This window comes from Olea europaea, chromosome 7, assembly GCF_002742605.1.
Source record: "Olea europaea var. sylvestris chromosome 7, O_europaea_v1, whole genome shotgun sequence".
NCBI classification, from domain to species: Eukaryota; Viridiplantae; Streptophyta; class Magnoliopsida; order Lamiales; family Oleaceae; genus Olea; species Olea europaea.
Window position 1 is genome coordinate 2,226,484 of NC_036243.1, and position 14,291 is coordinate 2,240,774.

Sequence of the window (14,291 nt, forward strand, 5' to 3'; positions counted from 1 at the left end):
TCGGCACGATTCGGTTCAGTTAATAACCGCGAAAACAAATTATATTTTATAGGTTCATTCGTCAAATTGATATAAAACAATTTATACAAAAAGTCAATGAAAACAAAAATACAATATTCCAAACGAAAATGCAAACATTTTCCCAATTTCAATTGCAAAATACAAATTTAACAAACAATATTATAAATATAACAATACTAAACTTTTCTTTCATTCTTAATTGTTGTGCATCAAAGTTACTTGATTCATTATTCCCTACAAGTCTTACTATCATAGATCAGCATTTAAAGTTGATTCCTACATAGTAAATAAGAAATGTAAGTAGAAAATACAACGATACTTTCTATTTCAGAATGGTCTTAACTAAGATTTAAATTAAAAAATGCACCTCTTCGCCAGCTTCCTTCTCGCTAAACGTTGCACAAACTCTAGAGTATGACGAAAGAGTATAATTTTCTACACACAATAGAAAAAAATTAACAATAAAAGGAAGTGTATAAATAATAAATATAAAACAATAAATCCACCATGAATATCAGTCCAAATCTAATCCCAAGCACACATGAAAGCTTCTAAAGTCTTTTGGTGAAACCTATTTCTATATGGACTCATATATCTACCACTTATACTAAACTCTAACTCGAATGCCACGGTAAATACTGGAATGGCTAATAAATCCCTTGTAACCTTCTATAAAGTCGGATATTTTATTAAATTTGCTTTCCACCATGTCAATAAATTAAAACAATCCTTACTTGGCAATACTGGCACGTCTAGAAAAATATCGAACTTTGTTTTTACATGATCAGCAGTAATAGAATGCCTAACAAATTTCTGGAGGCGACGACGACTTGGACCGTGGAGGCAGTGGAGCCGTGCGTGAGTTTGTGGTTTGTGGAGAGTAGGGTTTGATTTTATATACCGTCATACTAACGATATTATTATGGGCTAATGGTAAGTGGGCTGGATGACTGAGTCAGGTAGATATAATGGGGGGATTTTGTTTTGGCCTGAATAGAAAAGTAGTGTAAAGCCCAATAATCAATTTAATTGTTGTTGCTGTTGTTTTTTTTTTTTTTTTTAAGCGGGTAATCGGTTCGGTTTCAGTTCGACAGCGTAAATACCATACCCGCACCACCACGAACCGATTCATTAAAATCAAAACCATATCCACCCCATTGTACAATCGGTTTAGTTTTTTTCTCCCCATTCGATTCGGTACCGCAATTTTCGATTTCGACGGTTCGATTAACCTCTTACAAGCCTGGTAGAAGAGCTTAATTCATATTTTATGTCTATTTTGCTGGAGTTCCAAAAGTACCCAAAATCATTTATTATCGTCAAACAATCACGGTTGGTTGTTTGGTAAATTGAGAGCGTTTGAACAAGGGTAGAAATGGAAATTTCAATTTCAATGGTAGTACTAAGAGCAAATCCTAGGGCCTCTTTAAAAGTGGAATACTCTCTATTTTAAAAAGTCAATATTTAAAATTTTACTCCAATAAACTCTTCAATTATATATTTTAAAATAGAGAGTGAGTTTGACTCTCAAAATTTAGAGAGCCAAACCTACCTCTCTATAATTTAGCCCCCGTATGGCATTTATTGATTTTCATTTCATTACATTCTATTTTTCTCTCTTTTATTTTTAACCACACAATTTTCCATAAAATAATATTACACGTAAATCAAAATATTTTCCTTCTTTTTCAACCATTTATTTTTCAAAAAATCACTATTCCATCCATTTTATTTCCAAAAAAATGGGGGCAAAACAGGGACTTAATGCTTCAAAGGTTTCAACTTCCAATATACAATATATTGACTTAATTAAATAGTATGTGCAAATCTCAATATTTTTTCATTGAATCATTGCAAGGCTATTGAAGCACTTTAAAATTAAATGTTAAAAATAATAAGTCCCCGTTTGGCCCATATTTTTGGAAATAAAAATGGATGGAATAGTATTTTTTTTAAAAATGAGTAGTTAAAAATGAAAGAAAAATTTTCGATTTACGTGTAATATTATTTTATAAAAGATTGTGTTCTTGAAAGTAATAAATAGAAAAAATGAAATGTAATTTAATTTAATAGGGGTCAAACGAGGCGTAAATATATATTGAGAATGCTAAAAATAAATATTAAAAACAAAGAGGTTATTGGAGCACTTTAAAATTTTTGTTTTTTAAGTTTATAGATACTCTTTAAATTAGATTAGAGAGTTTCTTATAGATGTTCTCTCTGTCAAAAGAGTTGATTCTTGCCAGAAGCCTTGCAATTTTAAATTAATATATTACTGTTTCAGAAATTAGAACGCATTAAAAAAGGGCATTTAATGGTGGGGACTTGAATCATCAGTCTCTTCTGTACCAGACTTTACTTTTCAACACGAAATGAATTTTGTAAAAGGTTGGGGTCCGTGGGTTGAGTCTTTTCCCTCCCCCTTATTTTTTATTATTATTATCCTTTCCTTTTGACCTTTCTGGGTTTCAATTTTTTTTTTTTATAAAAATATTTGTATAAAATCTTATTTACAAAATAATTTACTCGCTCTCACAAAATTATCGGATTCCACGTGAATTTAAAAAATGTGGGATTGTGATCCTCACCTTCATTGTGAATAGTGAGTAAGAAAGTTTGTAAGAAAAATTTGAATCACCTGATATCTAACTTCGTATGTTACGATTCTCATTTATGTTTATTGGGTAACTGATTAGTATTTACGAATCTAATTTTAGGCATGAATTTGTAATGAGGGTAGTCTTTCCAAAGCTATGTCTTAAACTTTTGCTCCTTCATCTCATCTAATTCTCGAACTTCCTCTTGTATTAGTATTTTCAAAGCTTGTTTGTCATCCTTCTTCAAAATAAATTGTCTGCTACCGTAATATTCACCACCACATATTCACACAATAAAATATTCTACACACAAATCAATAATTTTTTTTTTCAACCACACATTCTTCAAAAATTATTATTCAAAACTTTGGGAGGTGTTTGATAGACATTTTTATGTAAAAATGTATTTTAGAATAGTGAATTGATGTAAAATGTATGGTTGAGAAATAAGAAAAAGTTTTTGATTTACATGTAAAATAATTTTAATAAAGAATGTGTGATTGAAAAGAAGAGAGAGATGTATTTTGAAAAAAATAACTACCTTAGAGCCTTTATATTTTCTACTAAAATGAAAGACAAACAAGGGCTCAATCAATAGAGAAGGAAGTGATCAATGTCAAATCCCATCCCGAACATTGTACACGTTTAATTGAATATGTGGACTAGAAGCAACATTGTAGAACATTAGGGCCCAACTACCATGTGATGTTTTTTTCACCATTAGTTACACCATTGCTTTTTTCCATCTGATGAATACTCATATGATCCCTCAGTACTAATACCAAACCACAAACATCTGCATTCTCCCTCTCCCTCTCCCTCTCCCAAGTCAATCAATCACACACGACACTATTCCAAAGCAAGAAAATGGATGCTGCAATTAGTGTTCCCGTTCGAGTTACATTGCAGAAGTTGCTTGATCTTGCCCATCCAGACCTGAGTCTGCTGTGGAATTTCAAGAAAGACTTAAAAAAGTTAGACGGATTGTTGAAAATGATGGATCTTGTCTTACATGATGCTGAGAAACGCCAAGTTACAGAAGAGGCCGTCAAGCTCTGGTTGAAGAACCTTCGAGATGTTGCTTACGATGCTGGTCATGTCTTAGATGAGATCAACTATGAAAATATGCGTCATGTGGTGGATATGCAAGACTGGACTAAGATATGGGAGTGCTTAGACATCTTTTGCTTTATCCCTCGTTTGGTGTTCCAATGGAGAATGGCTTGTAGGATCAAGGAGATAAATGTCAACTTCGAGGATATAAACAAACAAGCTAGTGACCTTGGCCTCCAGAGAGGTGCGGGTTATGCTCTCAATGTGCCTCCGGAAACTGACAGCATAACTGTTGATCCAATTGACGTTGGAAGACAAGATGACGTAGTAGAAATTGTGCAGAAGATAACCAAAGCAAATGACGCAGTTATTTCAGTCCTTCCCATAGTTGGAATGGGAGGACTAGGCAAAACAACTTTAGCTCGGTCGGTCTTCAATCATCCGAGCACACAGAGTCATTTTGATGAAACGATTTGGGTATGCATCTCAAAAAATTTTGATGTGACGATAATTTTTAAAAGGATTCTGGAATGCTTGGAAGACACTTCTGATGGAGACAACAGGGAAGCTATAGTGAAAAAGCTTGGAAAGAAATTGGGAGGCAAAAAATACTTTCTTGTTCTTGACGATATTTGGAATGAAAACAGACAATTTTGGGATGATTTTAAAAATACTATGGTTGGAGTTAACCCCAATAAAGGAAATGTCATCATGGTGACTACACGTGATGAAAGGGTGGCATCAATTGTGAAAACTTACAGAGATCCATACAAGTTGGAATTATTAAAAGATGATCAATGCTGGACAATAATCAAAGCTAGGGCCTTTGGAGATGCAGAAGTACCAGAACGATTTGAGAAAGTTGGATATGAGATTGCTTGCAAATGTAGAGGTCTACCATTAGCAGCAAACATGGTCGGCGGAACTTTGCAAGGAAAGGAAGTAGCTGAGTGGATTTCAGTTCTAGAGAACGGGCTTTCAAATCTTGAGGCAAATCAGAACATTGTGTTCCAAGTTTTAAAGTTAAGCTTTGATCGTTTATCTTCTCCATTACTCAAAAAATGTTTTGCCTATTGTTCAATATTTCCTGAGGATTCAAAAATAGAGAGAGAAGATTTAATCCAACTCTGGATGGCGGAAGGATTTCTTCTGAAGAATGGAGAAAATAATATGGAGACTCTAGGCAATAACTATTTTAACAATCTGTTGCAAAATTCCTTCCTACAAGAGGCCGAAAAGGATGACTATGGAAATATCAAATACTGCAAGATGCATGATCTTGTGCGTGAGCTTGCATGCTCAGTTTCAAATTCAGAAAGCTTTAATGCCGAGGATTGCTCTACTGATGTCATCCCTAAAGTTAGATACCTTGCAATGAAATTGCTGGAAAAGGAACAAGTGATAACAGAAGAGAAAGCAAATTATCTGCGCACGTTTTTCTTGCAAAGGAGAAGCTTACCTGATAAAATTTTGCCATGGTTCAAGCACCTGCACACTCTTAGCAGCAGCCCAACTTCTTTGGAAGTGCTCTCGATCAGCCGAATATCATCGGTTACTCAGTGCTTCTATAGGTAGTAAACCACTTCCTATTTGGACACATATGGTAAGAGCATCCGGAGTCAAGAATCCACTTACCGGAGGTCTCTTCATCACAAGAGATGGTGTAGCACTCATCGCTTTCCCCTTCTTCCGAGGCATAGCTTACCTCTTGCTTGACTTGCACCTTCCCACTGTTGTTGTTCTTATTGTTCTTCTTCCAATCCTTTTTGTTTGGACAATTCGCCTTGAAATGCCCAAACTCGCCATATTTGAAACAAGACCTTTCCGCAAGAGGTCTAGAACTCGATCAAACAAAATTCCCGTCATGGACTATGAGAATGGAAGTATTCCTTGATGGCCGTGGTTGGTTGAAACTTGATAAACTGATCGATGTCTTCTTCAGTAATTGCGAAAATTGTGAAGAAATTCCCATGTTTGGTCTCCTACCACTCCTCAAATATCTGACCTTGGATGGTTTGAATAATTTACAATCCATAGGTCCTTCTTTCTATGGTGGCCAAGAGACAAGAGTAATGTTCCCAGCGCTTGAAAGACTTATTCTAAGCAACATGCCAAACCTAACAGCGTGGGCAGAAGCTGAGGTGATGCCAGTGGTGGAAACACGAAAATGCAGAGAGCAGGTATTTCCTCGCCTTGAAGATTTGAAGATTAAAAATTGCCCCAAATTGATTACTTCTCCAAGTCATTTCCCTTGCTTGAAAAAATTGGAGATTGATACTATAGAGAGTGATTTTCCATTGACAAAAATTTTGAGTAGCAGCAGCCCAACTTCTTTGGAAGTGCTCTCGATCAGCCGAATATCATCGCTTACTAGTCTTCTTCCTCACTTGCAAGGATACCAGAAATATCTTCGAGAGTTGACTATTGAAGATTGTGAAAAATTGAGAGAATTACCCGATGATCTACACAGCTTCCAGTCTCTCATCATTTTGAGAATATTTGAATGTCCAAGTCTGCAATCAATTTCTTATCAAAGTGGACAAAAAGGTCCCCCTTCTCTTCGAACGTTGGAAATTAGTTCTTGCTCTGAGCTGAGCTACCTACCAAGTGAGATGATTGAGTCCATTAGGTGTCTGGAGGATCTAAGTGTAACTAGGTGCAACAAACTCGTTTCTATTTCAATAGATTTGGGGGAATTGCCTTGTATCTCAAGGTTAGAGATATCCTATTGTTTTGAATTGAGGAATTTGCCCAAGGGAATTGGCCGTCATAGCAAGTTAACAAAATTGACCATCGGTGGTTTCTCAAAATCAATTGATTTCAACTCATTCCAAACTGTTCTCGACGACATCGGACAATCCAAATCTCTTCGGAATTTGTCTTTAAATGGTTGGAAACATTGTGACTCGTTGCCATATCAATTTCAGCATCTCACTTCGCTCGAAAGTTTGACATTGTTTGATTTTGGAATGGAAGCATTGCCAGAGTGGTTCGGGGGTCTGTCATCTCTTTCAAGTTTATCTCTGTGTGCATGTTATAAGCTTAGGCATATGCCCTCTAAGGAAGCAATGCAACGCCTCAAAAAGCTACAATATCTTATCGTTACTTGCTGTCCATTGTTACGGGAGATGTGCAGGGAAGAAAACAGCCCTGATTCTGAGTGGTCAAAGATTTCACATATTCGTCACATAGGTGGAGTGGGCCCAGGTTTTTAAAGAGGCCTGATCTGCTGATATAGTTGTGGTAAGTATTTGAGCTCAATCACTTAATTTTTCATTATTTCCATTTATTATACATTACAATGTCATTAATTGGTATATTTTAGTGTATTTTGCATATTGCTACATGAATTCAATCAACAAATCGCCAATCATTCACTCCCATATCAATCACTATTTCTATTCGTAAATACATAAAAAATTTCACATATTCCTTCATACATGATACACATTACATATCTTGACAGTACCGTTGTGATCAAAGAGACATAATATAGCCATTGTTCGGTAGTGAGTAAAATCAGATTTTTAGTGGATTTTGATAAAAATTGATGAAATATATAGTTGAAAAGTTGTGAGCTCATAAAATGTGTGGTTAAAATTAGTTGTTGACTTTGATTTAAATTAAAATTTGAGTTTTAATTGATACCAAACAGGGGCATGATTGGTCCATATTTGGTAAAGTCAAAATCAAATTAAGGAACTTTTTAGAATTTGCTAATAGTTTATAATTTTTACTATGTTGAAATTATTATTGCAGTTCATATTTGACAAGGTTCTCTATTCACAAGTCAATTATGCTTAAGCTGGTATCCATACTAGAGTACATAAAAGTTACTTTCTAGATTTTTGCTCAAATATCTATAAGTAAAATTAATTTATTTTTTCCTTTCATTATTGTCAGTGGGAAATGGATATTGACTAGTCAAATGTTTGAGGCGAAATATGCGATTTGACTTTTGATGGAGTGAGCAAAAAAAAAAAACTTTTCCAGCGTAGATTCTTGGGGGAACTAGGTATTTCTCTTTCGAACACTATTTCAAGAATGATTGAAGTCCAGAGTGCTCGGAGATTATGAATTGTTAATTTCTATACATCGAGTTTGTTAAAGTCAATTCTATACACTATTGTGCTTTGAATTATTTCTTAGTGTTTATCAAAATATTATTCTGCTTGAATTATTTCTTAGCTCAAGGAATTGCTGGTCGTATTTTCTATTTTATCATATTAAATTTTGTATTGCTTTACGTGATTTTTTAGAATTTTGCATTGGTGAATCAATTAGCGAGGATGATGATAAGTTTTTTATTTTTTCCCCATTAATGTGGTACTAGGAATCAATTTGACATATATAATTTTCCTTATTTGAATTTACGCGTTAATTGTTTTTCAGCAAACTTTAAATCTACTTTGGACATAATCACGAATAAGAACTAACTTACAGCAAAAATGAAAGGTAACAGATTGATGGAGCTCAATATTATGCCTCAGTTGATGAATATGGCACTGTCTTTTACTTGCGTGAACACGAACTATTCAATATAGGTTTTCTACAAGTACAATATTTATTATTTATTAATACACCTTAGTGGGAAAGCTGTTGGGTCCTTTTGCCCTTTTGCAGCATGGTATGTGATTGGATGATTATTAAGAGCCTGTTTGAGAGCGATTTTTTCACCCAAAAAATTGATTTTTTGATCGTTATTTCACTATTTCAACCGTCATATTTGATTTATTCTCTCATAGGTGGACCCCACCTTTCTCCTAACGGTCAAAAAATCGATTCTCAAAATCACTCCCAAACAGGCTCTAAGAGTCTCGATACAGTGTCATGTGATTGCACAATTTAAATTATAAATAAATAAATAAATAAATATATATATATATAGAAGCGATTGATAAATAAGTGCTTAATATTTGTGAGTCCCTTAAAATCAAATTGACTTGAATATTTATAAATCGTTTATAAATATGAGCTAAACATAAGCTAAAAGATTGTATATTTAGGAGGGAGATTGGGTGGACTATCTTCTAATTCGATTTTTAGTGAATTATCTGGAACAAAGGTTTCAAGAATCAAGCTGCAACTACAATTTTTAAGTGAGAACTCTTATAATAATTGAGATATTCAGTACATGTCTATGTAAGTCAAAATTGACTTGATGAAATTATGGTTTGAATAAGTGAAATAAGTATATCCTTACCAAATTGTGTGCAATTTTCTAATAAATGACTTTATTTTTAAGTAGTTCATTTCATTATTATTATATATTACATACTGCTGGTTAGTACCGTATATGATTACATGTGCCTAAGTACCATATCATTTGCTCGAGTGCCTTATGAAAAGGAGTTTGCATTAATATTAGGTATTTGCTCGCATAAATGTACATAGCTAATTTATATGTATTATTCTATTTGTACAGATATATTCTCACAGAATTTTACCAGAAGAGACTCGTGTGTGTGGGGCCCATGCTTTGATTAAAAAAAATGCTAAAAAAATCTCCCACCCTTGTCTGTATTAATTCTATGATTCATCCTTCTGGTAGTGTAGAAGAGTTATTCGTGAAATCTAGAGTGCAGGAACTCTATGAATTGTTAATACTATATATTCGATATTGCTAAAACCATGACCAAAAAATAAAAGGTTTTTCTAATGCTAATGTATCGTCTTAAATTTTGTATAAAATGAAATCTAAATTTTAATCTAAATCAAAGTTAACAATTAATTTTAATAACATATTTCATGAAATCCTTAATTTTTATCAAAATTCTCAATAAATTTGAATTTTTCTATTTTTTCTTACTCTATCTTACTATCTCCGTCACGCCTTTTACTAAAATATTAACCCTTCTAATTTTTTAAAATTTGAATTTAATTTCTCTACAAATTATCATATCTACTACAAATTTTCATTTTTCAATTAATTATAAACTTTATTTGCATTTTCCCCGATCATATTTGTGAATATAGAATGTGTATTATATCTAATTTAACTTCTATTTAATGAATTGAGTTTATTTGATTGATTATTAGCATTGAATATTGGTTATATGTTTTTCCTTTCAATTACTTGAACTATCAAATGCACCATAAATTTTTTTAATGTAAATATGCATTTTCTTGTGATGAGCAAAATATTAATAAAATGATTGTTCGAAATCAGATGGATGAAAAAATGATGAGTAAAATATTAATGAAGAAATATTTTTTAAATATAAATTTGCATTTTTCAGATCAAGTATGAATCATTCAAAAATTAAAAATAAAGTATTCGATTCGTACAAAATTTGATTATGCCTCTAACTCAAAATGTCTACGTCTGTCCCTGCGTAAAGCACAAGCCCTTATCTCGCCTCATCTACCCTCAACATCTATCAAGTGCCTGGTCAAATATTCTCACTGATTGCTAGACATTTTCCCCTCCACAGCGATCATCTTCATATGAAACATGTCGAGTTTTCTCGCGTCTGAATGAATTGGATTTAATTGAATTACGGGCCGTGGGCTCCTAGAAATTTTAAGAGGAAATTACAAAATTTCGGGTATTTAAAAATCAGAATTCAAAAATTAGGGGCAAGTTTTATTATTCACAATTCAGGTATTAATAAATAAATCAACCAATTTCAAACCAAAATTTTAACCCCATTACCCATCTCTCTCTATCCTCTTTCTTCCCGTCTCTCTCTAAACACACAATGCAACCAATTTCGTTTTTCAACAACACAGTGCCGGTCGGCCTTAATGAGCGGCACCGCTGCATTGCAGAAAAATGGTGAATGGGTAATGCATAATTTGTGATTACAGATTCCATTTAATTAGTATTTGAGTGTTCCACTTCTCTCTCTAAACACACAGTGCAATCGATTTCTTTTCGGCGTTTTCCAGCAACACAGCGGCGCTGGCTGGCCCTGATATGAGCGGCACTGTTGCATTGCAGAAAAATGGTGAATGGGTAATGCACAATTTGTGATTACAGATTCCATTTAATTAGTATTTGAGTGTTCCATGCTTCGCTCTGTTGTTTTCGGGCTAATTTAATTTATGTTTGTTGAATCTCGAGGTTTAGGGGTAAACATTGTTGGCATTAATTTTTGATTTTCAATCAAAATCATGGTTTTCTATCCAATGGAATACAGAAATATCAAAAAAAGGACTAGATTTTCTCCAATTAGATTTTCCCCGATTAGATCTAGTGTCGGTAAAAAGGATTCTCCGGTACACATTTCAATGATGACAACGATGATGAGGTGGTGTTAGTTTTGGTGGCGGGAGTTTTGACAACGATGATGGTGATGGTGATGGTGATGGTGATGGTGAGTTTTGGTGGTAGTAACAAGTGTTTTGATTGTTTGTGATAAAGAAATTGGCATATGTGACTAACCATTTGGTTATTTGTGACCAACTGTTTAAGTATGATCTTAGAATTTGACAACATGTGACCAATTAATTTGACATTGAAATAATCTGTGGCCTATAAATTTTGTCTGTGATTTCGAAATAATTTGTGACCTACAAATTTTTTTGATTTGTGAACAATTAATTTGATGATATGTGATCAAAAAATAAATTTGTGATCTATAATTATGAATCTGTGACAATTAATCAAGTAACTGTGACTTTATTACAAATATTCAATAAATATTTTTAATTAATTAAATACAAATCTGAATTTTGAATTTTTAAACTATTTACTTGATGTTTGAAATGGTGTAAAGAATACACTTGAGATATGAATTTTCCCCAAAATTTTAAGTATCAGATTTTTATCATTAAGTTTCTGGGTAATCTCCTTAATTGGGCCCAATTCCTTTGGGTCCAACAAACGAATATCGACCTTTACTTCAGGCTTCAACCCATTACAAAGGTACTTTTCAGTACCTCGTCTGAGATTCCTCTCAACGAAGAATCGACAAGTTTGAATTCTCGTCGAAAGTTCGCCATTGATTCACTCTGTTTGATGGTCAGAAACTTTTTCACAGAGGCCTCCCTCTTGGGTCAGCCTGAAACTGTTGAGAATTGGCACTCTGGCCTCCGTCCTTTAAAGCCATGACAAGGTGTTATTGTCCAGACTCACAACGATTGCTCCCAACTTCTCTTGTTCTGGTAAGTCATTAACATTTTACACCAAATAACCAGCCATCAGGATTTTCCCCCCATAAAATGGGCATTTCGAGCTTGCATGTTTGCCTCCAATTTTCCCAAACTCTTTCGTTATCATGGTTCACTAGGACTTCACTGAAACTGGCCTCACCTGAGCCCTCCCACCATGTTTCTCGGTCAAAAGTATGTTGAACACCAATGATTTCTGACAATTTGTTCTACGACAATGGGCCCTTGACCACACTGCCTGATCCTTCTCCTTCCCAGCTTCTGCCCAGCCCTATTTTAGCACTAGATAGGGCTGCTATTGTTCTCCTCGTTTCCTCTATGGATTGTAAAATTTTGGCCATGTTTTTGAGTTAACTAATTTACTGATTTCTCCAATCCACGAAGGCGTTGCAACTCTGCCTTCGCTCTTTCATTTCATTTTCTATTGTGTCCACCTTGCCGTCTATATTTTTCTGTGCCATCAGAAGGAACCTCTCTGAGACCAATTTGATGGGAATCCAACAGGAAAAATATAGACAATATGAATAAGCAAATTTTAATTGAATGCTGGAAAAGATTACGATAAAATGAGATGACAATTGCATATGGAGGGCTGTGACAGTAGAACTAGCTCTCATTTCCAATTCTGTATTCTCCCCTTAATCCCTCCCCTATTCCTATTTTCCACCGACACATCTCTTCCATTCCCACCACTTGCTCTTGTAACCAATTTCATTTATTCCTTCCTTCCAATTGCTTTTCCATCCTTCTGGAATCTTATAGAATAGGTGAAATGGATGAGAGGTCTATCATAAACCAAGCGTTATGCTGAGAGAACTACATATAACTACGTGCTAGATGTAACTCATAATATAAAAATGTACTGAATGTTAACATTACTTCTATAAACCTTAAATTTGGTTTGTACCTTGTTGGTAAATAGAATTTCCATGGATCAACTGAGGGATACCACATTAAGATGATGAACACAACAGGAGCTGGTGATTCTTTTGTGGGAGCCCTTCATGGCATAATCTGGGTAATTTCTAGGTTTATGTATTAAACATTCTAATTAACTTTAGAATTTGCAAAACACTAATTCTATTGATTTCTTGATTTGCGGGGCGAGCCTAGATTGAAGGAAGTGCTTAAATTTGCATGTGCCTTTGGAGCAATCACGACTGAAAAAGGAGCCATCCCAGCTCTCCCGACCAAGAAAGAAGTCCTCACTGTTCTCAAAGCAGGAAAATAGAAAAAAGAGTTTCCTCCTTTCCTAATTTTGATTTTTGACATGTTATTGGTATTATTTGCAATTCTTAATATGTTTCCAATTTCTCAATTTCAAGTTTTCTTTTTATTTGCTTGTAAGGGTGCAATAATTTCTTTTATAAGTTAAATAAATATCGATTCATCATATTTCTCAATTACTCTTAAAATGTTGCTGGCTTCCAGTTGCAGCCACCATTGAAATCTGCTTTTTCCTTTTCCTACAAGTAGATTCATAGGCACTGTATTAATACTTGCTAAGATCGCCAGCCGCCAACCAAGCCAATGCGCCATCCATATCCCTTAACGATCCAGTTACCGAGACTATCGAGACAATTAAAATAGTATTTCCTTGTTCGATAATATTGAAGATTATGCAGGATTATATACCAAAAAGATCCTTTTTTGCCTAATGGGGGTATTCCTACGTATGAGAACATAATAATGGAGAATCTAATAGCCAAAACCAACTTAAGATCCAAAATCCAGCTTAATTAGGCACTGCTACCGAATGCACGTTACATTTATGGTAGGTAATATACTAAACACAATTAAAGCAAAAAATACTTTCCAGCTATAGATACAAAATCCAGCTTAAAATGAACTTATTTCCGCCCCTATGCTATAACCTAAAAAGAAAAAAAGGGAGTTGTAAGTACGTCTACAATAACATATGTGTTAGATCTGTTTCACATCCCTCAAACTTCAGTTTATCACTTTTCTCTCAAATTGCACCTCAGCCAATAACATTGGTCTTTTTTTTTTTGTTCGAAGAGATTATTCAGCAAAGATTGATTCTATTGAGGTTGCTTTCCAGATATTCACTTCAAAACTAGTGTCGTTATTTCTAAGTTAGAATGCTTTGAAACGGAATATGACTATATTTGCAGACATTATTGTTCAAGGATGGTGGGAATCTGTCCAACCAACTTAATGTGTAATCCAGAGTGAATTTTAAGATAAAGAAATATAGTAGTAAAAACAAAAACCTCTAATGTTCTCTGAAACCCAATAAATTTGTGTGAAGAAAGCAATGAAATTTCTACTACCACTAGTTATTACGTTGGAAATTTTGGAGGCAAACCTTCTTGCAATATTTTGAAAATACACCAAATCAATTTAGCAGTTGAGTCATCTTTCTGCATCCCATGCATAAGACAAAACTATCTGCACCAACAATATAACATATTTACACACGAATTTATCCAAAACTAGAAAACCTAAAGAATTTGCAGTTTATACAAAAACAATCACCTTCTT

At 34.1% G+C, this 14,291-nt stretch overlaps 2 protein-coding genes and 1 long non-coding RNA gene across 4 annotated transcripts; all 3 read left to right on the top strand.

Moving 5' to 3' along the window:
- Positions 1 to 3,485: 3,485 nt before the first annotated feature.
- LOC111397770 (putative disease resistance protein RGA3) lies at positions 3,486 to 5,246 on the top strand. The gene has a single exon (XM_023024753.1). The coding sequence runs from the start codon at positions 3,486 to 3,488 to the stop codon at positions 5,244 to 5,246; it is 1,761 nt and encodes a 586-aa protein (XP_022880521.1).
- A 139-nt stretch (positions 5,247 to 5,385) lies between these two features.
- Positions 5,386 to 7,914, top strand: LOC111396681 (putative disease resistance protein RGA4). 2 transcript variants are annotated; one of them, XM_023023138.1, is made up of 2 exons: positions 5,386 to 6,911; positions 7,575 to 7,914. In XM_023023138.1, exon 1 carries the CDS (start codon positions 5,543 to 5,545, stop codon positions 6,884 to 6,886), a length of 1,344 nt encoding a protein of 447 aa, XP_022878906.1. In that variant the 5' UTR covers positions 5,386 to 5,542; the 3' UTR covers positions 6,887 to 6,911; positions 7,575 to 7,914. The 2 variants fall into 2 exon arrangements, with proteins under 2 accessions (XP_022878906.1, XP_022878905.1); XM_023023137.1 differs by having other exon boundaries at positions 5,388 to 6,914.
- A 2,050-nt stretch (positions 7,915 to 9,964) lies between these two features.
- On the top strand, positions 9,965 to 13,179 carry LOC111396683. Its single transcript, XR_002703044.1, has 3 exons — positions 9,965 to 10,629; positions 12,709 to 12,804; positions 12,900 to 13,179. It is a non-coding gene; the product is annotated as an uncharacterized LOC111396683 (long non-coding RNA).
- The last annotated feature ends 1,112 nt before the right edge of the window (positions 13,180 to 14,291 follow it).

Bases quoted from the DNA above. Each gene is read 5' to 3' on its own strand.
- LOC111397770 (XM_023024753.1), top strand. From the start codon at position 3,486: ATGGATGCTGCAATTAGTGTTCCCGTTCGAGTTACATTGCAGAAGTTG.
- LOC111396681 (XM_023023138.1), top strand. From the start codon at position 5,543: ATGAGAATGGAAGTATTCCTTGATGGCCGTGGTTGGTTGAAACTTGAT.